This window comes from Alligator mississippiensis, chromosome 8 (genome assembly GCF_030867095.1).
Source record: "Alligator mississippiensis isolate rAllMis1 chromosome 8, rAllMis1, whole genome shotgun sequence".
In the NCBI taxonomy this organism is placed as follows: Eukaryota; Metazoa; Chordata; order Crocodylia; family Alligatoridae; genus Alligator; species Alligator mississippiensis.
In genome coordinates this window covers 7,916,881-7,942,227 of record NC_081831.1, presented here as the reverse complement: position 1 = coordinate 7,942,227, position 25,347 = coordinate 7,916,881, and the positions used below count along the sequence as shown (strand labels likewise).

The 25,347-nt window shown below is 42.7% G+C and overlaps 1 protein-coding gene across 1 annotated transcript in view; it reads left to right on the top strand.

Annotated features, from left to right (window-relative positions):
- Positions 1–25,347, top strand: part of ANKFN1 (ankyrin repeat and fibronectin type III domain containing 1) — a 108,654-nt gene that overhangs the window by 21,953 nt on the left and 61,354 nt on the right. The window contains exons 3-5 of the mRNA XM_019494366.2: positions 1,247–1,457; positions 7,767–7,961; positions 9,670–9,783. Coding sequence (XP_019349911.2) covers positions 1,247–1,457; positions 7,767–7,961; positions 9,670–9,783 — 520 coding nt within the window. The remainder of the gene's footprint in view (positions 1–1,246; positions 1,458–7,766; positions 7,962–9,669; positions 9,784–25,347) is intronic.

Below are 25,347 nucleotides of genomic sequence, written 5' to 3'. Positions count from 1 at the left end.
CAAGGGTCTGAATGCAGCTGTCAGCAATGTTCCTCCTTTACAGCTTCAGTGCAGAATCTCTCTGTCTCTTGTAGATGCATTTCTTTCACACATCCATCAGTACAGCGCAGCCACGTGGATCTTCGCTCCCTTGCACCGCACCGTGCTGAGCTCTCCCTGCACAGCTGGGCCCGTTGCTTCCAATCATTCATTTTTAAAAGAAGGATGCGATTGGGTAATTATCACAAAGGGACACTGAAAGGGAATTTGAAGAAACTTGGCAGATGACATGTCACCACTGTAGACGTTAGAACGACGTTCTCATAAACAACCAAACCTGCAGGCCATGCTGTCTCCCTGCACCTGCTTTCCTCCGGCTCTGTTAGGAAATGATGTTCTTTGCATCGTGCAACTCTTTCTTTACCTCCTAGTTCTTGGACAGATTGGTGGTACAACCCAACTATTCTTTTTCAAGCTTCGAGCAGTGCGTGAAAGATGTGAATGCCTTGTACCTTTTCCAGGGTTTTATCTACCCTAGCTGGATTTTTCTAGGCACCATCCAGACGCATGCAATTTCTTACTTGCCAGTATTTTGGGGGTATCAGCAGGTATTCTGCGTCAGTCTTGTTCCCCTAGCCTTTACCTAAGGACTACGATTTCCGCTGAATTTCAAGACTCCTTTTTCCAAGCCGAATGGGAAATGACAAGTGAAGTAAAAAAAAATTTAAAAAAAGAGTGAAGCGTTCAGAATCGCTGAATAAACATCTGAATAAGCATCTCCTACCAGCTCATGCAAGAGCTGTGAAAAACCATTTTGAGGTTTGCCTTATTTTATTTGGATTTTGATCCACCTGGGTTTATACACCCCAGATTTTTGCTTTGAGTTTGGGGCTTGAGCAAACTTGAGAGTCAAACATTGCCAAAACCACAAACTTCCATCCGTTTTCACACTGAGACCAAGACAGATCACACCTGTAGCTTGGTTGCAGAACAAGCCTGTAAATCAATGCAGATTTGCTTTGGAAAGGTTGTGAACCTCACTGAACCTGCCAGCAAACCCAAACTGAGTTCACGCGTGTAGTGAAACCCAAAGCAAAGGGAATCGGATTTTGCATGTTTGTCATTGAAGCTCAGGTCCTTCCTTCAGCCCTTAAGCTTGGGTTTCGGTGCCAGCGGGCGAGTGGTTTAATGTGATCCAAAATGATACGAAAGCATTTCGGTGCCATATGAAAAATGGTAATTAATTTCTGCTTTTATTGATGCATAGAATTTCCAGTGCAACGAAGCCATGTTCGAGGCCGTGGAGCAGCAGGACTTGGATGCCGTTCAGATTCTCCTCTATCAATACACCCCAGAGGAGCTGGATCTAAACACACCAAATAGCGAGGGTTTAACACCCTTGGACATTGCCATCCTAACAAACAACGTGCCCATCGCGAAGATCCTTCTGAGGATCGGAGCAAAGGAGAGTCCGCACTGTAAGTAAAGAAGAATTACAAATTGCATTGCGTCCCGCTTGGGGAAGTTTAATTAAATTGCCTATAAACTTTGACTGATTTCATTTTAATGTGGACACAGCCAGCTATGTCACCGTGACAACAGTTGCAGGGATATTTGTTTGCTGAGCACAAGCTCAGTAGATGTTATCTGCTGGTACTAAAAGGTGCTAGAGATGCAGTGTTTAAGACATTCGAGCTGTGCGTTGCAGAGAAGAAACTGGCTGGAAAGGAATGGGATATTGCGGGAGTGGTCTCAGCAACGCAGTCACTCGCTCGTGTTTCACGTACGGTTGAAAGAGTGAAACACTGGAACCACGCTGAAACCGTGAAACAACTTATAGCCAGAAAAAATATTGTTAAAATAGTGTTCTGTTGGAAAACTGTCTTTTTGACAAAACTGAAACGTTTTCCACAATTTTTACTGGCTTTTGCACATTTTTTTATTTTGGAAAAAATGACTAAAACGTCGAAGTGTCTCATCTTGTCAGTTTTGAAGTTAAAGGCTTTGCTTTGTCATTTCAAAACTTAATTTTATGGCCAAATTTAAAAGGTCAAAATGAAATGAAACGTTTTGAAGGTATGTAAACAGACTGTTTTGCTTGACCCAGACAGTTTTTTGGAAATTGTTTCACTAGAAACTCTGAAATATTGTTTGTTCTTTCTGGTTCAGGCCAAAACCAAAAGCTTTTTTTTTTTTAATCCAACAATTTTGCAGAACAGGAAATTAATTCTCGAATTCTAGCTTCCTGCTGGGTTCTACCCAGAGGTAAGCCAATGTCCTGTCACCAGCAGTGGCAAGTAGCACATGCTTTAAGGAAGAATATAAGAAACTGGACTGGACATTAGGAAGAACTTCTTCACAGTTCGAGTGGCCAAGGTCTGGAACGGGCTCCCAAGGGAGGTGGTGCTCTCCCCTACCCTGGGGGTCTTCAAGAGGAGGTTGGATGAGTATCTAGCTGGGGTCATCTAGACCCAGCACTCTTTCCTGCTTATGCAGGGGGTCGGACTTGATGATCTATTGAGGTCCCTTCCGACCCTAACATCTATGAATCTATGAAACAGGGTAGAGTGATCCTTTATCAAGCCCTCCCTATTATCGGTAGGTGGTATCCCTGACTGTTATGCCCCAGATACTGATTCGGTGTTGTGTGTGTTTATTTTAAAGTGTCTACCTGATCATTTTATTGAGTGTCCCTTACTGCTTTATATTTATATCTATATAAATATGCATTTCCACACCATTCATGATTTTATAAAGGGCAGATTCTCCCTCTTCAGCCATCTCTCTTTCAGGGGAAGAGTCCCAGTCTTTTTTATTTCATTTCGTAACTCTGATTATCTTTGCTGCCCTTCTCTGTGCCTTTCCTAGTACTGCTCTAGGTATCCTTTTTGGGAATGGGAGATCAGAACTCCACAGTATTTTGGGGCGCTTGTACACGTGACGGGGGTTTAGTCCTTCAGGGTTGCATTCTGTGCCCTCTATTTTGAAATGCTGAATTTTTAATTGAGAAAGGAGGGTTTCATTTTTCCGTCACTGTATACATGTCGTTGTCCTGGTGGCCGCAGGTGCCTGCTGAAGGCAGAAGTGGCAAGGGGTCGGTTCCCTTTTTTCCTGGAGGAGCCTGCCCGCCTGTCCCATGGCCAGGGTGCAAGCTGCTGGCAGGCCAAGAGGCCCCTGAGCTGTGGGGGGCCTCAATCCTTCCCTGCACAGTGGCAGCACCCCCTGGGGCCGTCCAGGCAGGCTGCGAGCGGGCCAAGTGCTGCCCCAGCTTGGAGGTGTGCGATCTAATTCTTCCCTAAGCTGGCTCAGGTGTCCAGCACCCCATGCACCAGTCCTGCTGCCTTCTGCTGCCAGCACACCCAACTGCCCTCCTGCCACCTCCCTGTGCTCTCCCAGGGGCCAGCCCATTCCTGGGTGGCCCCAGGTGTTCTGGCAGCTGCAGGTGCCTGCTGAAGGCAGAAGTAGTGAGGGGCCCGATCCTTTTTTTTCTGCAGAGCCTGCCTGCCCTTCCCGCAGCTCGGGGGCAAGCTGATACATTAATGGCTGCAATGTTCCAAGTTGCAACATTGCAAACTAAACTATATCGGCATGTGGCTTAGTTTGTGACAACACAAATTCATTTAAAACCCCCAAAACTTGCGTATGTGTAAAGTGTGATGCCATTAAGCCACACAAAGGGAAAATTTTGTCACATGTGTATGGTAACAGCGTAACGTGTACACGCACTCCTAGACATGGGTGCACTGTGGATTAAGTTACAGCCGTGTGGTTGTGTCCGTGCAGTGCAAGGGAAAGGTAGTTTGCTCTGTCACTAAGCAGTGCTTCTCAGTACAGCCTCTGTGCCTTACAGGTGTGATTATGCGTCTTATGGAGCAATTCAGCATGTAGCGAGGATGGTGCTAACTGGCATGCAAATTCCATGGTCTAGAAGTGGCCTAGCATGTTTAGCTCAGGTGTAGCAAGAATAGAAATCTTTAGAAAATATGTAGTTAGGGACCAAGCCAATAATACAGAGATGATGCGGAGTTCATGATAAGGGAATAAATGACAATGGATTACTATGTGTATGGAATAATTTGCTTTTCCAAGTCTCTGCTCCAAGAAAAGGGGTCTCCAGGATGTAGTAAGGTGTGTTTAAGCATATTGCTTCCAATAACTTGGGCATTAACTCCCATTAAAATAAGACTTCTGAAATTTTAAGGCCCAGTGGAGTTTTCCCATTGACCTTCACACATTTATATAAATCAAGACCGTACTGAATGAAAGCATAGTGATAAAAGGCTGCAGCAAAGAACTGGTAGCATGGCTTCAGTAAAGTTTCATTACCTACTACCAATGAAATCCCTGCATGAAATACACCTCCGCACAGCACGGGAACACCAATAGCACTTATTGTGGTTATAAAACTCTCCTTTGTCTTCCTTCATGGGACCTTTTTTATGCATAATTTAAAAGTGAAGGGTGGGGGGGAGACTTACCAACTCAATTAATCAACCTTAAACCATGACACAAACTCTGACGCCTTACTTGTGGCTAAAAATACACAAATGTATACGAATTTGTTTTAAACTGTCAATGCCTATATTTAGGACATTCCCAGCAAGGCTATAACGAGGCTGTGTTGGAGGGGCTCAGCCACTGCAGACTCTATGCCATTAATTTGAAGTTAGTTAAATTAACAGCATTTAGTCCTGGCATGTCAATCTTGGTGCTGCAGGAAATTGCACCTTGAGGCTACTAGCATTGCCAATTTTTTTCACTGGAGAGTGTGTGAACATGTGCATGAGTGCATGTATGTGTGTGTGTCTGTGTGCGTGTGTTGATGTGCATTGAGCTGTTTTGCCAGCCCCTCCGTGTTGGTACACCTTTATTGCTTTTCTGTGTCCACAGCACTTATATTATCATTTATTCTGGCCTCTTTTAACCTTCCCAGGAGATTTTTGCATAGTGTAGCTGCTCAGTGAAAAGAGTTTTTTAGCTTTATATTTATTTGTTTATTTTTCTGTCATGGTTCATGACTGAGGCTTTAAAAAAAAGTGTGACAGCATTTAGAGTACATGATTGACTGCTGAAGCAACATTCATTAACCATGACAAATCTAGAGGAAAACACAGTCTTGAGTGTTCTAAACAGCAGTAAAAAAGACTAAACTAATTTTTCATTGACCTCATCTGTAAATAAATGCAGTCTGATGGTGAGCAGGGGCAATCATAAATTAGTATTCATTTCCTGTAATTAATGCAAACACGCCTATGAACACAGAGAATATGAATATATAACCACCTCATTTCCATTTCAAAATATACCCACCAAATTTCCACTTCATTTATCTTGATTTTTAGTTTTCTGATTTGCAATAATGGATAAGGCTTGCTCAATCAAAATCAAATTATTAGGGGTTTTTTTGTCCTCAAGGGTCTCAAGTTGCCGCTTGGAACCAAGCAGCAAAGCAGTCATCCCTCAGAACAATGGTTTTCAACATCTCTGTGTTTGTCTCCATTGTTCAGAGCAGGCAGCAGTCGCTTCCTATTTTCTCCTGTTCTGCCCCATGTCCACACTTCTGTTTGCCTGTGTTCAAGCAACCCTGCTGGAATGAAGTCTAGTCCAGTTGCAGGTCATCTGGGCTCCATAGACCTGATAGAGAATTCAGTAGAAAGATTCATGTTGACTTTAGTACACGCTGGATCAAGGTCTGCACAAGCTGAATGCAGACAAAATCCCATCTCCCCCAGTTCAAAGTCAGGGCACGGGGCTGTAATGCTGTCTCGTCACCAGTACACAATTGCAAGGTGAGTGGAAGTAACTAAAGATGTATGAACTGGACTCTTCTATGGCTGCCTCATTTCAGTTCTTTCCATCGTAGGTAGGAGGTGTGATGGCTCCTGTCAACCAGGCCATCACCCTGTCCCATCAGTTGATGGTTTCAAGTGTGCATCTGAGAGTCCTGGTAGACCGTGTCTTCCAGAGCCATTCATAGCACTCTTAATAAACATGTGTCCAGGATGATTTAAGTGGGAAGGATCGTGTCTTGTGCGGGGGGTTGGACTAGTTGACCTCCTGAGTTCCTTTTCCGTTGGTCTGGATTCTATAATGAGCCAATTCCTGATGGTCTCCTATGGTTTCTTTGCTGGAAGCTTGCTTCTGATTGCTAAAGCAGGGGTTGTCTTACTCCCAGACCCATCCCAGCAAAACCAGAAAGACATAGGAAGTAGTTAGGGTGAGGCAACCTTCCTGAGGATCATCTTGCAGAGTTTCTTGTGCCATTTCCTCTGGCAGAAGTTGTGGATTGTATAGGGCATATCCTCTTCCTTCCCTCACAGACCTTCAGCAAAAGGAACAACAAAGATGGCCTGGTTGACAGGAGTCCTCACACCTCCTACCTACGATGGAAAGAATTGAAATGAGACAGCCATCGAAGAGCCCAGTTCATGTATCTTTAGGAGTAGCCCTCCTAGAAAGAAACACTACCATGAACTGGGTTCTCTTGTGACTATATACAGTACTAGCCCTAAGGGAAGGCTCAGAGGGAGTTAATACACCTCTCAGATTCATTACTTTCATTGCCACATGAAAATACAAAAGCAGGATATGGGATAAAGCCATGGAAAGCAAAGACTCCCTTTCCCCATTTCACGTGGAATAACATCCGTGCAGAAACCCTGACATTCTTTTAGGCACTTAAACATGGCAGCCAAGAGTGCAGCTTGCTGAACATTTACATTACAATATAAAAAGGAAGGCAGACTTCTCTCTACATTCACTGCTATCATTACGCTAGACAACTGTTTCTCTCTTCAGCTAATGTTTCCATTGGCTAATTTGACACCTTTCCAACATCCAGCAACTCTGGATGAAGATCTCAAAGGAAATGGTAAGTGCATCAGCTGACGTTCTGGCCCATAAAATCTTCCTTCTGCACACCACGCTTGCTCACACCACACTTGCTCAGGAAGTCCAGTCACCATAGGGCCTCACAAAAGAGAGCTCATTCTGAAGGTGCCAGCAGATTCCAGGTAGCATGGCCATCTGTCTCATATCCGTATGAAGAATACTTGAAGAAGAGTGGCTGCACGCCAGGTTTGGAAAGCAAAGCCTCAGAGATGAGCATTCTTCAAAGATCTATGGGATGTCAGAGGCATTGAAAAATTCCTTGTTCTCTTCCAAGAGTTGTTAAAAATCCCATGGTATGTTCACATTAGTCTGTAGGGGATGGGGGGGGGGGGTTGGACTTCTGGCTTAAGTCCAGTTTGAGAGAGACTATGACTAAAAACATGCATGTAATACACACGTGCCAACCAAAGTATCTCTGTTGATTTTTATTTTATTTTACTCTAATGCAAAAATTATGCTCACTGCTGAGCTCCTGGATTCACTTTTTGATATAACAGAATATCAACGGATCTATGAAAGGTTTTATTATATCCCAGATGTAGCCGTTTTTACCCTTCGGTGTGGTTTTTGTGTCAAAACAGGTCACAGTCTTGGCTCCAAAATTTGGAAGGTTTTGCCTTCTTAGAAAAGTTGTGAGCCATCCTTGACTATAGGTGTACATGGTTCTGGCAACATGTACTTTGGCAAGGTCAGTTCAGTTCCCATAAAAGGTGATCCCTATACACAAAAGATGTTCATGACCCCCAGGCTGACAAGTAGAAAGGACACGATTGGGATCTGATCCCAAAATTGCACCCTCCTCCCATAGGCATTGGGGATCCATGGCATCTTTAAATGAACACATGCCAGGGGCTAAGATGACCCAGCTGTCATTAACGTTTCCTTTTTTCCGACAGTTGTTACCATGGAAAGCAGGTTGATGCATTTGAGCACGTTGGTCCAGGAAGCCCAGCAGCGGGTGAATGAACTGTCTACACAAGTGATGAGTGAAGGGCTAGGAATGGACAGCGCAGAAAAAGAGAAGCAACTGAAAGCGTGGGAGTGGAGATACCGACTCTACAAGCGAATGAAAGCAGGCTACGAGCATGCCAGTAAGTAGCACTGAAGTGGTTATGGGAGTCTGTGGAGTGCTCTTCACACGGGACTAAGTTGCACTGGCAGAGTGGTTCCCGATGTTCACAGATGCTCCTGATGCTCCTGTGAGGCACGTAAATGTTGTAGGTGGGAAAATGAAGGGACAAAAAATGACTGACTTGCCCGAGACTGGAGGGTATTTGAATCGGAGAGGCCTGAGTCTCCTGACACTTATGTACAGGGACTTGTATGCTCAAAGCCAACAGGCTGGTCAGGCCCGTAAGCTCTCGGTACAATGTCTAATGCTTATGCCGCCAACACACATCCCTTTCCTTGCCTTTTTTCCTTGACGTTTTCCTTCTGACTTCACTGAATGTGATTCAAGGTGGTTGAAAAATGGAGCCATTTTGGAAGGAGGGGAGAAAGCATGGGGGGAAACCAACCTTTTTTTTCACTGTAACTTGAGAAGCATTTCAGCAGCTCTAGATTTGGTCAAACCGTGGAATTTAATTTTTCTCCCAAAGAACTTTGAATCTTCTCACTTCCCCACCCCCGTACACACACGCACACACTTGTGGGCATATGTAAAGCTGATGTTTTGACAAATTTAGTCAAAATTTGGACAGTATTTTGATCAACTCGAAAAGCTGGGTAGGCTGTGGCCCATGGGAAGGAATAAACTAGGGATTGAAACTATTCTGTTGGTACAAGCATTCTGCTTGCTTTGCTACATGAACGGTAATTGAGCCATGGCCACTAATATTCTTAAAAGTACCTTTACAAAAATGTCGTCAAAAATAACGTCTTGAAGGTTATCACGTACTAAACTTACTGAGATAGATGTGTAGTGTTCTCTGTACGTGATACAAAGCATGGAACAAATATGGCTGTATTAATTACTTGCAATAAAGAAATGGAAAAGATATAGGCCACGTTCACTATTTATGGTAGCTTCACTTAACCCAGTTGACACTAGCTGAGACCTTGGCCAGTGCCCTTGCCCTTAGCCACTCTGTTTTTCTTTAACTCACAATAGTTTTCATAATTCTCTTATCCTAAATAAAATGTAAAAAACTGGATAACTGCATAGTCTTCATTCATCCATGGAACTGCCTCCGAATTATTTGCAGGTTCAAGAGGGCCTAAAGTTGTTTTTGCAAACGATAAGTAATACAACCGACATTATGTTTCCTGTATCAAAGATACTCTTTAAACTAATCATTTTTAAAGACACTTATGGCCACAGTCGACAGCACATTTTAGAATGACCACAGTTGGCCCTTTTGCTATTTGTGATTTCTGAATCCTGGTAATGTAGAAACCTGTCATTTAATAGATTTAAATCTTTCAGGGAAGCCTTAAAGGTTTAATTAGCTCTTCGTGGTTTTGTCCCCTCTCTCTTTCCCCTCACCCCAAGAGATTTATAGGGCTCGTACATGGACATAATTAGCATTATTCTCTTTTGTTGAGTTACATGCTTACATACATACAGGAAGATCTTTTTAACCCAAAGGAACTGAAGACCATGATAGAAACAAATGGTGCCTGCAGGATATAGTTAGTTGGGGCACTAATTAAAATGCTTAAAAGGCAGAGAACACAAACACCTACAAACCAAAGCTCACAATTGCCGTGTGGTTTTCAGTTGGTTCTTTGAAGACACAAAAACATTGTTTGAATAGGATTTGTTGTGCTGAGGATCTGATGTTTTTTCTTCTCTCCCAGGAGCCCCCGAGGCGCCAACCAACGTCTGTCTCATGGTAACAAGCAGTACATCACTCACTGTCACCTTCCAAGAACCTCTTAGCGTCAACTCAGCTGTAGTGACCAAATATAAAGGTACTGGATTTGCATGCATTTCCTTTTCCTTTCTTAACAATGCACGGGACCTTTAGTGCTGATGTTTACCTTCAGGGGCTATTTTTCTAAGCCATTCTCAGATATTTCCAAGTCATGTTTGGATGGAAATATTTCCTTAGTTAACTTTGCACCACTGAGATATTTGGATGGAGTTCTGGGTTACAAACGCACGCGCGCGCACCGTTTACCCAAGCCATTACCCACAGATCTCTTGAAGCAGTTTGCTTGAATCATTGTGGTTAAGACAGCAGCTCGGTAAGATGAGCCTGCTAGAAAACATGAGCTAAGCTTTAGTGTCTGTGTGCTCCTTAAAACATGTGTTGGCTTGCGTATGCCAAACCCACACCTCCATTCCTTAAAGAAATGCCTCTGGAAGCTGATACTGCTGGCAGCAGCAGCATCACAGCCCGGCCAACTTAGCTGTTCCAGTGTTGCCACATCATTCCTGGAAGAGCAGGACATTTTGGGTGGCACCCGTTAGTCCTAAAGTGGAATGAATAGGAAAATACTTCCATCTGAATAGCCCTGATGAGTAGAGCCAATCGAAACGAGGACTTTCTATTCCTCGGGAGCTTGTAACATTTTCTTCACAAAAGCGTCATTACAAATCGGAACAAAACCTAGAATTTGGGGGATTTCCTCTGGAAAGGGCCTTCTGCTTTTCCAAAATAAGAAGTTTTTGGCATGGACCCATTCTATTTTCCCCAAACTAAATGGAGCAGGCCTCTGCTTCTAGCTCTTGGAAGGGGGGTTCCCTAACATGCCCCTATGTCCCCAGGATATCTGGCCCAAGCCTGAGAGGCCCTCTCTTACAGGTAATCTTGGGGTTTCCAGGCCACTGTCACAGAGCTGGATAGAAGGGGTATCTGCAACCTGACCCTGCTGGGTCTCTCTCACTATCCTCTTTTGGAGCACTTTTATTGGAGAAGAGACTTGAAGGTGGGTCTCAGCCTACACATGAGCCATAAGTCCCAGAATATAGACTTAGTCTGCCTTGTTCTCTTTCTTTTGGGCTGAATGAAGATTTAATTTTATGTAACAGATCTGCTCTAACAGAAGATGTTGAAAGATCCCCAGCCCAGGATAGACAAAGGCCTGGCAGTGTTTCCAGGGGTGTGGGAAAGCCAGGCTCGTCCCCTCATATGAATTAGGCAAAGGAGGGACTTGAGTCTGGCAAAGCAGGTCTCTGAGCACCAGGTTTTCTGGGGTGGGTGTTTCATTAAGGGGAAGCTGCTTCAATTCAGTGTCCACTTACTACAAGATGGAAGCAGATAGGACAGAAAGGCTGATACGTGGTAAATTCGTTTTTCTCCCTTTTAGCTAGATACAATTTGTTCATCTGTCCCTATCCTCTGTCCTCCTCAGTAAGTGCGGAAGCAAAAAAATGTTATCCAACTTGACAAAGCTTTTGTAAATTGTACTAACTAGCTCTCTCGTGCATTTGTTTGAGTTATCTACACTGCCAGTTGTTCTATGTCTGGTTAGGATAACAATTAATTGTACCAGAATATTCTTTTAAAGTCCTTTTACCCAGGAGGCCAGAATACTTAGGGCTGGATGGAAAAAAAAAAGAAAAGCAAAAAAACCCCCAAAAACTTTAATGAGTCTTGAGTAACTGATGGGGATCAATTAAACCCTGCATGTAAAATTGTTTATGATGTTTTGGAGTGAGATCCTTGTTCATTTGAAGGGCCATGAAATAAACCTTTCAAATGATCTCTCATAAGAATTAGTAGAACCAGGTAGGAGCTGCTCCTCCCATAAACAAAATTTCATCATTTTGACCAAGGACCTTTTAGCCAAAAGCATAATTCAGTAATCCAGTTATGTGTTTTGTGAATTGAGGATCATACCCTTTCCTTCTAGGTTAATACTTAATTACAAAAAAAAGGCACCAGAAGAATTAGTAATATATTGTCATTGGTCAAGCCTCCCTTCTTATGCTGATAATGTTATTTTCTAAGGATCTTCATTGCATGAGACAAATGCTGACAATTCCTTTTAATATATTATCTTTTTCTAAAAATGGTTGGTATGGGGCTTGATTCTGCATTGTGGAAGACTGCTTTCCAAATGCCGATCTGTTCAATGTTGTTTCGAGACTTGTAGCAGAACATAGTCTAAATCCGCTGGCTGTTTTTCTCTGTGCGAGGTTTCCCTTGTTACCTCATTTACAAATATTAATATAGGAGAATGATACTTTGCCCTCACACTACACCCACTGAAACCAGCTTGCTTCATTAAGAGATTTAATTTAATCACACTAGATAGCTGGGTGTTGACTTTGGTGTCCCAGCTGGAATCCAGCTGAGTGATTGCATTCTGTCTAGCTATTTCTTTAAGGAGTAAAGCTGTTTCTTTAAGGAGCTGGGGTATTCGTTACTCCTACGCTGAACTGTTATTTAAAGTTGCTGGCGCGATCCTCTTAATTTCCTTCCAGAGAAAAGTGCATTATGGCGGTGGCTGAAAAGTCAAATGTTCCCCTTGTATATTGTAATTTGGTAAAATGTGTTGAGGCTTGAATCAATGATGATAGTAGTAATCTTCTCCAAGCGGGAGGGGAAGAGTCAAAAGCAGTTCCAGCACAAAGTTCTAGGAAGCTCATTAAGCATGGTAATACTTCATTAAAAATTATCTATTTGGATAATCATGCTCTAGGGACAAACTTTGCACCTGTTTCTGCAAACACTTTGAATTTGGCTATACTGCTTTTTCTCACACTGGTGAACAAGCAGCGAAAACCTGGGATAAATGTGCTTCACTGATCCAAAAAGTGACTTCCTACAAACTCAAGCTGAGATGAGTCTTACTAGGGTGTGTTACTTTTACACTGGTGCATTCTTGTATGCTACATGTTTGCCCAGCAGAGCTACATCAGTGTGACTACTTGGATGCAAAAAACCCTCCAGTGTAGGCGAGATCCTGATGTGATCCTAATGAAGTCTGATGGTATGTGTTCACAGGCCCAGAATCTTTCAGAGCCGCTGCTTTAACCAGTTACCCTTGCAATGTGTGTCACTTGCGTCTCTCACACACATGCGTGCACAACCACAAATCAGTTTAATTAAATGAAAAGCCCTTTTCCTCATCGTGGACAAAAGATGATTTGTAAATATTGCTGAGAAATTCAGCAATGACAATAGAGCATTGCAAACCTGGAAAAAAATGAAGCTTTCCTCTCCCTGCCTTAAATCCGATTTGTTTTTGCTTTGCCCCTTCACAGGTCCAGGTTCAGATGTGCATTACTTCTTCTTGAGCGGTGTCACAATACAGTATACACTCCTATCAGAAGTCATTATCATTGTGCTAGGAGGTTTAAGGATTCAGATAAGACCGAAGAATAGATGTAGAGCTAAGAATAGCCACTGATGAAAACTTAATATGAAATATGGAGAGATTCAATGTACAGTATACTTCGTTTCCTTTATCTGTTTTTCCCAAACAAAGACATATTCTACACATCCATCTCTTGGTGAGAAACAGAGAAGCAGCTACGGTGCCCAAAGCTGACTAATTAGATTGAGTGAAGGTATGTTAGCAGATAGAGAGAAATTCTGAGCTACCTTTGACTTGGCCAATTGAGCCACTCGACCCTCTCAGCAGACAGCAGTCCCAGGGCCCACATGCCAAGATACAAAAAATGCATTTCCAGTAGCAGGATTGCCTCTAATAGAGCTTCACACAGTTCACCTGGGGGTTTGAAGTCACTTCCCTGCCTGGCATTGAGTTGGGTTGATGATGAGCAACTGTCTGGGCTACTTTATCCCCATGTATTGCCCTTCTTTTGGTTTGTTTCTTGGCAAACCATTTTACACATTTCTGTTTGTCCGTGTGGCCTGACAGCCTTCTAGGGCTCCCGCCTGATGGAAAAAATGTTCTTATTTCATGTCAGTGTTATAGCTCTTTTGAAAACGTCAGCCAGTCATGTTAGATCAGGAAAAGACAGTTATTTCTCGCATAGCTTTTGCCAAAAAACCTTACTCCCTGCCTCCCTTCCTCCAGGGCAATTTGTGGTTCTCCTCAACATTGTTTGCATTAGTATAGTGCAAGTCCCAAGTAAGAGGCCAAAATTCATTCCCACCTGACAGCTGGTTTGGTGGTATGTGAAATGAGTTTATATTGGGCTTAGACCATTTCTCCGAGAATTAAGCGCCCACGTAACCCCAGCACCAGCACTGGAAGTCTCGGAAGAAGGAGCTGAATGGGACTTGGAGAGTGAAATGCCATCTTGCACCAACAAGAGGAACGTTTTAAGGTCAGAGTCTGGGATCTCCAGAATCTTACTCCAGTGAGCCTATTTTATAGATATTCTGTAGCTCCATCGAACTTCAGTGTAACTGGCTCTCAATCATTTGCCCTTCACCAAGGCTAGGGAGAGAAGTTACACAAGCTGGTTGAAGTGATCACAAACTGGTTTAAACCTGTAACAGAACACAAGTTCAGTGCACATACTGGCTGAAAATGGCTTAAGACAAACCTGGTTGAATGTAGTAAACACCCCTTCACCTGCTCAAACTAACTGCTGGCTGTGAATGTGGACTACAAATCCCAGAGGCACCTGGAAGCAGGAAGAAGTGATGAGCAACCCTGCAGAGTCCTGGGTATATAAGTCTGGACTGCAAGTCCCAGAGACCTCAGGGGCAGCAAACACGCAGCCAGAGAGCCGTGCTTTAGCACCCCCCGGCTTCTGGCCTGAGCCACTGCAGGCATGTGGCTGCATTTCCTGAATCAAAGGGAAATGCCTGTTCACTTCTGTTTCAGTTTAATCTGTGCATCCTAGACTAACCTGCAAAGACTGAATTGATTCAGCCTCTGGCTTTTTGTCTGTCTGTATCTAGCCCAAGAGCTACGGGTCTGCTCCAAAGTCCATTTGAGGTAAATATGAGTCTTCTGTTGAACACTTTGCCTTGAAAAGAAATCTCAGATAGATTTTTAAAACAACTTAGGGAATTCCTTTGATGTAACACATTAAACCCATCCTCACTCAATCAAGTAATCCCCTTGACTTCTGTCTGCCTGTATATATATATATGCACACACCCAGGTAGTTCTTGTGATACTGCACCTAATTTGTGTCTCAGTAGAATTTCCACATATACCCCTTTTCTACATGAAGTTATGACACGTGCATCTTTTTTTCCATATCACATTAGGAAATGTAATATGAGATTCAAAAAAGCATACTTCAGCGCTTTTGGATTCCCAGGGGAGTGGAGGGAAGTGGGATACGCTTGTAAGATTGGGCCCTTATGTGGGAAAGCACAATGCTTTAATATTGATTTCCATGAATCTTTTATAATTTATTGTAGCAAATTCTACATAACTTGATTCTGCACCCGGTGTGATGGCATTCGTCATCCAAATGGGCCCTTATGCCATTGCTACTAACCAATCACAGTATTTTTGTAAATTCTAAAACTCATTCTTTCTATCCCCAAACCAATTCTTTTCTCCATTAAAAATGAAGGAGAATACATTTCTTTGTAACATGCTGGAGTTTATCCTGCAGAATAGGTGTGGCCTGATATTTTTACAGTAGCTCATTTATGGCATTTTATTAGGTCTCCTGGGCGCTTTATTTGCACATTATATTTTGGTAGCTAACAGGACTGTGCAATTTGATTTCTATTTTTATGCCCAGCAAGTACAAAAATGTGTAATGTTAAAACAAACCTTTCTATTTCTAAATCCTCTCAGCTTTTGTAGTATGCTTTGGACTTAAAAAAAAAAAAAAGTCTTTCTGATTAGTTTGCAAGTATTTAGCGAGACCATCCCTCTGGGATTAAATATTAAATGAAGGTTATTGTAGTTGATAAAACAGAAAATACTCCATTTGCTTGTTCTTATTTGTATTTGTGATTTAGGATTATTTTGAGCAGGAGCTCAAGTTGAATGGCAATGAGAAAACCCAGACACTTATGGTCTGATCCCATCTTCCCTTTGAGTGTGCGAGAATATAGCTTTATACCTTTAAGTAGATGATATTTAGAAATAAGCATTTTATGGAACTGTAAAAGCTTTAGTTGAATAACCCTTATGGTGCCCCTTTGATGTTGTCAGATGAGTGCTATTATCTGTATTTTCTCATTTAGGAAAATGGGATAGAAAGGTTACATAAATTGCCCAAAGTTACATAGACCGTCCGCAGCTAAGGCAGGATTAGAACTCAAGGCCCGCTGTTTGCTGCCCTTATTTGCATTCCTCCAGGCCCCATTGCCTGTCAGTGAGGCAGGCCAAGCCCCTTTAGACTAGCTCCAGCTTCTGCAGATTTGTGGGGTTGGAAGTATTTCCCTAAGGAACTTGACACCCACCAACTAATAGTAAGATGCTTGGCAGGGTGTTCTCTAAGGACACCGTAGCAGAGGTCTTTGTCCCCTTTCCCCGTATACCCATTGTTCAGTTTGGGGTGTTGGGGGCCTTGAAACCATCCAAAAAACCACGCTCTAACTTGCAGGATCCAGGACTTTACTGCACTAAAATCCAATTTCCTCTCTCTCTCAGTCCCAGCAGCCATCAAACCACATTTAACAATCTTGCATGCAGGCCCTGCTTCCACCTATGCCCATTCTTGCATCACCTCCCCCAAATGGACAAGTTCCCTGTGCTCCCAGTAAGGCCAGTACAGTAAGGAGCAAGTGATGTTCTGTGAGCAGGGCTGTTTTTATGTTTGCATTATCTTCTGCACTCTCTAGTGCCCCTGACCCTCTTCCTCCATCTCCGCTGTCTTGTACTTCTTCTGGTGAAAGTAAGATTTCACAGCTTAGGCAGCCCCCATGCTGGGCTGAGAATTTCTTTGATCCCTGACCACTATCTAATGGCATTTTAAAAAGAATTTAGGGATTAACTTAGGAAAAATAAAGCCCTAAATATAAGCAATTCATGTTCTGTACAAATAAGTCCTTTTTAAAAAAAAAAAAAATTCAGTGTAGCACTAAGGGAAAAGAACTGGAATTGACTTAAACAATGGAAGTGGGTGGATGTTTCTGTGTTTTCTTTCTCTCTGTTGATGTTGCTATGAAAGGTTTCAGTATCAAAATGTGCACTCTGTACAGATTAGGTGACTTTTTTGTTGGTATTTTTATGAGCGTGCTCTTTAATTGGAATTTCTAAATATGCTGTGCTTTAGAAAGAGTCGGAGCTCAGTGCGCGCGTGGTCTACTCTCATGAGTAATCCTTTATTTTCCTGAGATGTGCCATTGGCTTTGGTACAGCTGCTTGCATGAGTTAAAGCTACTTGCTGCGAATGGCAGTTTGTAAGATTGGGCCCGTTGTGCTTTTCGAGGACACGCCGACTTTTGGTCGGCCTCACACTAAGTTTCCCTCTCAGTGTTCTAGTATCTAATTGGTCTCACTTTTAAACTTCTTTGCATTGCCAGAGTGGCGCACATTGGTCATAGTATAACTGAAACTCAGACCCCAAGTTGTACAGAGCTCAACTGTGGCTTTGTAACCACTAGCCCACACTGGGAGGCAATGGATCTGCCTGCCTGTATTAGATACTTATGTGGTTCCCATTACCATAGTATCAGAGCATTTCTCAACCTTTAATGTATTCATACTCCCAGCATAACATGTGGGACTGTCTCTAACTGAGAAGCGGCAGAGGGAAGACTGGAAACCCCCCGGGTTAATGGAGAACATTTATCTGAGATTTGGATGCATAGCTGAGCCTAGCTGGGTCACCTTCTTCTCTCTCTGTCTTCTCAGTCCTTTCCTTTTTCACTGGCTTATGGGGGAGACATGTCTTTTACCTGCCTCCTTGAAATCCTTGCTGGTGGGAGGGAACACCTGGCCTCATAGTAAAATGAAGAGTGAGATCAGGTCACTGCTGCTCACGTCCCAAACACAGCAATGACTCCAGGAGCGCAGGAGTCTCATCTTATATACCATCGCTTCACCCTGGCAAGTTGCTCCAGCGTGTGGTCTAACTGCAACTTCCAGCCACCGATCTTGTAATGCTCCTCTTGTTCCATGCACAGGGATTGAGTCACTCCCCACTCTTTGCTTTGATAAGGTAAGTCGAGCTCCTTAAACCTCCCATCAGGAGGTTTAGTTTGTTCGCTGCCTGGATCACTCTTATGGCCTTCCCTCGACTCTTCCAGTATTTTAACATACTGGAAGTGTGCACACCAGAGCTGCACGCAGGATTCTGGTACAAGTCTTTAATAATGCTATATACAGAGGCAAGGTAATTCCTCATACTGCTTCTACATGACGCACCTACTTTATACATCCAAGAATCAAATTAATCTTTTTTGCACGGTATTATACTAAAAGATCAAAGATACATTTTCTAGGGATGTTTCTTGAGGCATAGACGCACATCCATTAGGAGCTGAACCCTAATTTCAGACCATCAAATGGTAATTGATATGATTCATTGAATAATGATGTCGGCCAGAGTCAAACAAGGGTCCTTGAGGCCAATGCCTTCATTCCTATCTAAGGCCAAGTAAAAAAGTAATTCCCTCTGCTTTACCTTTCTCAATTACGCCTGGTCCTGGATTTTTTCTGCCACGTAAAATGCTTTGCAAACTATAACCAATTAATTAATTTTCACAATACTCATGTAAATTAGATAAGCAAGTGTCAATAGCAACTTGTTGATAGGCAAGAAAGGCAGAATGTTGCCCAAAAAGCCAAAGAGGGAATCATTTTCAGAGAGGGGAGCTGACTTGGATTTCCACATCCTACAGTCCTTGAGTGCATCTGCAACACCACCTCTCCCTAAAAAGTCATGTGTATAGGCTCCTTTCGCTCTCCTTGATTGAAGACAACCACAGACTTTGGAGTACAGTTGCTTAACTGCTCTTTTTGTTTTTGAATGCACTTTTATTGCGTCTCTTCCAGCAACACCCCCAGGTATTTCTTGACCAGTCTTGTCTTTGAAAAAAATAGTTAATAATGTGCACACTTTATAGATTTTTTTGATCTTCCAAGTGCCTTACCACCAAAAACCTCAAGTAGTACAAACTTCTTTACATTAGATACTAATGTGTTGGGGAACTGCCTAAGGAAGATAGCTCATTAATGCAGTGAGCTAATCCAGTGATCCAGTGCCAGTGAAACGTGGAGAAACTGAATTGGTGTTTCTGCCCAAACTAATAGGGGAGCACCACAGGGGGTGGAGAGTCCCGCGTACAGAGGGGTGGGGGCCGAGCAGTGTGACACAGCCATCTGAGCAAGCAACACCTCTCATGAGCGAGTCCTGTCTAGCCCTCGTTGGCCAAAACCATCAGAACAGATTGCGCGGCGCCATGGAGAGGAGATGAAGTATCGGGCTGAAGGAAATCCTGGAAGTTCCTTCCCTTAGCTTTGTGGGCCCTCCTGACTTCTGTCCCAGTTTCACTTGGATTCCCAGATGTGCAGATACATTGAAAATATAATAATCATCATCATCATCATCTATCTATATGTGTGTGTGTGTGTGTGTGTATATATATAACACACAAACACATATATACTTATACACATACACACACACACACACACGTGTGTGTGTGTGTATACAATGCTGTAATGGTGCCAATCTAATAATAATAAAAGTACCAAAATAATAATAATTGTATATATATGTATATGTGTGTGTGTGTGTGTGTGTGTGTATATTTATATATAAACACGCAAACACATATATACATATACACACACATACATATATGTATGTGTGTGTGTGTATACAATGCTGTAATGGTGCCAATCTTTAAAGTGTTGTAATCTAGTGGGAATGTCTTTATTGTTTTATTTTTTGTTTTATTTTATTTTATTTTACCTCTAAACCTATTATTCCAAAACTAAGATAAATAAAAACCCTTCCAATGGGCAGTGTCTAAGTGTTACAAATTCAGGGGTGGGCAAAATGCGGCCCGGCAGGCCACTCTATCCAGCCCACGGGGCCCCCCCAAAATTGAGAAAATTAATATTTATTTGCCCCTGGCTGCCTGTCATACGGCCCTCGATGGCTTGCCAAAAGTCAGTAAGCGGCCCTCCACCTGAAATAATTGCCCACCCCTGTGTTACATGCTCAAAAGCAACGTTATTTCATTGATGGCTCAGCAGGTAAGTAACAAAGTGCATATCTCAGTACATACCCACAATCTGTGCAATCCCCATTGACAATGGAGGCTTAGTAACAAGAATAAGTGATGAAATCATTCACTTCATACTTTCAGTTATATATAATCTACACACACACACACACACACACACACACACACACACACACACACAAATAAAACAAGGGTATTTCAGACCAAAACGAGGGAATTTTCCACTCGTGGAGTGCTTTTAGTTTTTTAAGAGCCAAACTGCTCATGTCAGACATTGTTGGCCAGAGGAAGGTGTTCAGCACTCCTGGGTTGTAGTTGTTCAAACACTCGCTTGCTGCCACTTAACCTCTTCAATTCCACAGCTGTAAAATAGCCAGTACTAGTTCTGCATTGGCTAATGGGAGTCTTTGAGCCACGTTACAGCTTGCATTTACGTTTCTGTGCAACACAGCACACAGTGTAATTCTTATTGCTTGTCTTATGATAGCACCTGCAGATCCCAATTGAGATCCAGGCTCCCTGGGCTGAGCATTGTGAGGAGAAAGGAGAGAAGGAAACAGTCCTCACCCCAAAAAGAGCTTGGATTCCAGATAAGTGTGAAAAGCAGTAGTGACCTGCTGGTTTGTCCAGGGTCACAGAGCAGGCCACCAATAGATGGTGGGAATAGCACCCAGAATCCCAGTCTGGTCTGATCTTTCACTAAATCACATTATCTTCATAACATGACACAAAATCTTTGGATCTAATGAATTCAGAGAACAACTTGGTGATTAACCAAAGTGCATGTTAGAGCAAATGTCAGGAGAAGTGGCAAAGATGCGGCTGTGGCGGATGCTTTCAGTTTATATTACTCAGGAGGAGGGGCCCCAGCGTTCCCGAATAAGCCCATGATTGGGACATGTTGGTTCCCTCTCGTCTGTCTGTCCATCTGCAAAGTGATCTGTTCTAAAAAGAAACAGGTGAAAAGAAGCCTGCCCCTTTATTCTAAAATTGTAAAGTGGATGAATTGGATATTTAAAAAAAAAAAAAAAATCTTGGCCAGAAGTAGGTTACATAACTTAAGCCAGTCTAAAATTATATGCCAGCAATTTACAGGCGTTTTATGTAACTGTTTATACTGCTGTTTATTTAAAAATTACTACTTATCTTGGCGATCGCAGCAACACATCATGCATTTGCTAGCTCTGGGATACAGGGCACCTTCATTAAAAACACATAGTCACCCATATATTAAATACAAAAAAACCGTGCTCTGACATAACGTTAAGTGTGAGATGGAAACCTGCAACAGCCAGGACATTCAGTGTTCAAGACAAAGCAGGCCTTTCGCGTGTTGAGAACAGGACTGGAGCATGCTCCTTCCTTAACTCGCCCAGCCGCACTCGGGTACTCCACAGCTAAGCACAGGCTATAAGACCAGCTCTTGTTCTTGAGCTCTTATAAAAGACCCTCTTCATCTGGAAATTTTTGTGCTCGTGCTTTTGTAGATTCAAGTCAGACTCATCATACTTTTCAAGTGCTGACTTTCAGGCTGAGTTTTGTTCTCTCTTAAAGTTCCAACAAGTCGTTTTTTGTAGAGATGTGCAAATAATTAGGTTTTTAGTTCACTGGCAGGAACTGAAAATATCAAGGGCAAAAACTGTTTGGAGTTGATCTGGAGTGTATTTTTTCCAGTGTCCTTGGGAAAACAAAAGGGGGGAAAAAAAGCAAAGAAAAATATTGTTTCATGTCAACTAAAATATGTTCAAGGGAATTACCTCTCATTATAAATCATTTTGGGCAAATTTCAAAACGATATTATTTTGAAAATTGAAATTTGACATTTTTCACTCTGAAAATGCCAAAGTGAAATGTTTTGACTTTTCAAAAATGTTTCCAGTTTTTTTGGGGGGGGGTTTCCAGCCAAAGCCAGTCACTGAATTGGTATGAGTTAGCTAATTGTTTTGATCAGCCCCAAACTGCATTTTTCAGCAAAGAAGTTATTCATCAAAAATATCCTGCCAGGTCTAAGTCAAGGCTGTAATGGTGCCAATCTTTAAAGTGTTGTAATCTAGTGGAAATGTCTTCATTGTTTTATTTTTTGTTTTGTTTTGTTTTATTTTATTTTACCTCTAAACCTTTTATTCCAAAACTAAGATAAATAAAAACCCTTCCAATGGGCAGTGTCTAAGTGTTACAAATTCAGGGGTGGGCAAAATGCGGCCCGGGGGCCGATTGCAGCCCAGCAGGCCATTCTATCCGGCCCATGGGGCCTCCCAAAATTAAGAAAATTAATATTTATCTGCCCCGGGCTGCCTGTCATGTGGCCCTCAATGGCTTGCCAAAACTCAGTAAGCGGCCCGCCACCCAAAATAATTGCCCGCCCCGCTCAAAAGCAACATTATTTCATTGGTGGCTCAGCAGCTAAGTAACAAAGTGCATATCTCAGTACATACCCACAATCTGTGCAATCCCCATTGACAATGGAGGCTTAGTAACAAGAATAGGTGATGAAATCGTTCACTTCAAACGTTCAGTTATTGGGAAGGCAAAGCACAGAAGAGTCTGGCCGCGTTTCAGTTTGTGCCCTTATACAACCAGTGCATTAGAGGCATTCTCCAGTGACCAGATCCACTGGATTTTGCAGCCTCTTTGCCCGCCTAGAATGACATGCAGAAGCTGGAGTGCAATGAGGCATTGGGTTCTGCATCTCCTTGCATCTGTGTGGATGCTAGATTATAGCTGGGGCTTGTGATACGTCATTAATACTCAATTTCCTTTTCAGTATCCTTCAATGGAGTTCCTCCAGAACGTTATCATACTAGCAATGACTTCTGTTGTCATGCAGCACCTTTCTGCAACATGCTACTTCCTGTTACCCATATTACGGTCAAAATAATCATATTGAAATCAATGGTGCCAGATATCTGTTCATTTCAACCAGGCTTTTGCACGGTAAAAATTACATAGCACGAAAGGGCTTACACAACTCTTCTCAGTGCACTCTGATAAGATGCGCCAATAAGCATCAGGATCTTGAATTATTTTTCTGTATTGTGGGATTGATGCAGTGCCCATTGACGTCAATAGAAAGGCTCCCCCTATAACTTGCATGGGATGTGGATTTGGCTGTATATTTTATAGTCCTACCGTGTTACAGTTTCTGTGCTACAGGCAAACTGGCTTCTTTTTGTTGAGACTGTGCGATGTGAAAATACTAATAAGTAAACGAACAAGCCATAGAACAAAGTTAATTATGCAGTAAAATGATTTTAATGTGCGTCTCAGTTTCCTCATCAGTAAAATGGGGAAAACAATTCCAAACTCCTTTGGAAGATCCTTGAAATCTATTGATGAAAAGTTCCATATAAGAATAAAGTGGTGAAATTAGACTTATTTTTAGCTAGATAGCCATAGGGTAGAGATTGGCAGTGTGCGCAAAGTGAATACAGACTCCCTCATCTGCAAATTATTTTTCCTATTTTAAAAACTGTGCTCTCTCTTGTGTCATCACCTCGTTCAGTAGACCTGATCAAAAATGTGAAAACCAGCTTGTTGAAATAAAGGCTGAGCAAATATATATACGCACAAACTGCACTGATGAAAATCTTCAGCAAAAAACTTCATGGAAAGGACTGGCATTCCATCAAAAATCAATATTTTTATGACAAATGGGCCCCAAAACTCAACATTTTGAAAATGCCAGATAGTTCTAATGACCTTTTTGCATTGAAATTTTGAAATAAAAATCATGCAAAACCACTCAACTCCATCAGTAGGGTAAAATATATGTTTTTTTAAAGCTCGTGGGATATTTTTTGACACATATGAAGAGTGTTTTTGTCAGCATTTGAAATTCTGTTGAAACTGTCTTTGGCTCTACTACAGGGCTGGCATTTTCTTGCAAAGGTCCCACTCAAGAACGAGGCCCCAGCATGCTCACTGATGGACATACACTTGCAAAAGATGCAGGACTTGAGCCTCATTTATGCCAAAGCCTTTTTACATCACTCAGTCAATGTATGTGGGCCCGTGTGAGTTTACAGTGCTTCCTTACCTGCCTCACCTAAGCACTTAGGAGGGAGGTCTCCTGGGAAAGGTAGAAGAGCAGGAGAGATGCATCAAGGACTGGGTCCCAGCATGCAGTGTTGAGGTGGCTCTTGGGAAGGCTGCAGCCCATGGGAACCCCTGGGGAGGCCGCGCACCCAAGCTCAGGCCCCCTGAGCTTGGGCATGGTCCAGACTTCAGAACGGCCCAGGATCGGAGAGGTACAAGCATTGCTTAAAAGCGGATGGACTCTGCTTGTGTCGGCGGGAGGCACAGCATGCCCACCATGTCTCATGATGAGTAGTATGGTCCTTTGGCCAGCCAGCTCCACTGACTCTGGCGGAGTAAAGTACTATCCTGCACAAATTGTGGCAGCTGAAGCTGCTCCCACGTGATGCCAACTTGTTTTCTCCAGATTTGAGGAAGAACAAAAGGAACCTGAAGTGACCACGCATCTGTTTGTTAGACGTTCGACAGCTGAGGAAGGGCTTCTCCAGTTGACGAGAAAGGAGAAACATGTTCGAACTAGCAGCATGATGCAGATCAAGTGTCAGTCCTGAGTGATTTAATACAGCCGAGTTATAAAACCCTGCAAAAATCGCGGTTTACAATGGAAACTCTGACAGGCCGTCAAGTTACAGTGGCACTCGCAGGCCCTGCTATAATTAAATCCTCAGCAAAAACTTCACAACAGGCTACAATAATAACCTCTAAATTTTCATAGTGGCGGATAGAGATAGCCCTGTGACTGCTGTTAAAGGCAGCAGTGTTTAGGTAGTTAAAACCCCCTGGAACACGAGGAAATTGTATCTAAAAAGGGGCAAAGGCAATAGAGAAAACCAATATGCTTTTCTTAGTGGTGAATGTTAAAGTGTTTCAGGACATACTTGTACAACATGTGAGATTACAAGGTGCAGTCAGAAAGAAGGGGGAAAGCCATGCAGAGGGCAGAAAATCACGCAAGCCCTTTGTTGTTCTGGTAACCCTGCAAAAATACTGTGGAAACCCACTGTGGTGTCTGCTGAGCCAAAAATATCGCGAGAAATGTTCCTTTTTTTTCGAAATGCCAAAAGGGCACAGCCGACTTCGCCATTGAGATGTGTGAAAATTTCATGCTCTGAAATCAAATACATCTTTAGTTAGCGCTTCGGTTTCGAAAGCTGAAGCTCTTGACAATTACACACGTGAAAATAATAGCCGCTGCGGGAAATTTTGAGGATCTAAAATGAAAGAAATCTCTGGGCCAAATCCATTGTGTAAACGCAGACCGTCTATGACATTGGTCCATACTGACATGAGCATAACCGAGAGGAGAATTTGGTCTATCACCTGCGAGCTCCGCAAGGACTTGTTGCGATAGACATCCAGGCTGACAGCTCGTCCACACCGTGGAGCCAGACGGGTTGTGAAACGGGCAAGCTATTCAATCCCAGAAATGTGTCTGCTGTAGTAACTGGCCCTACGCTAC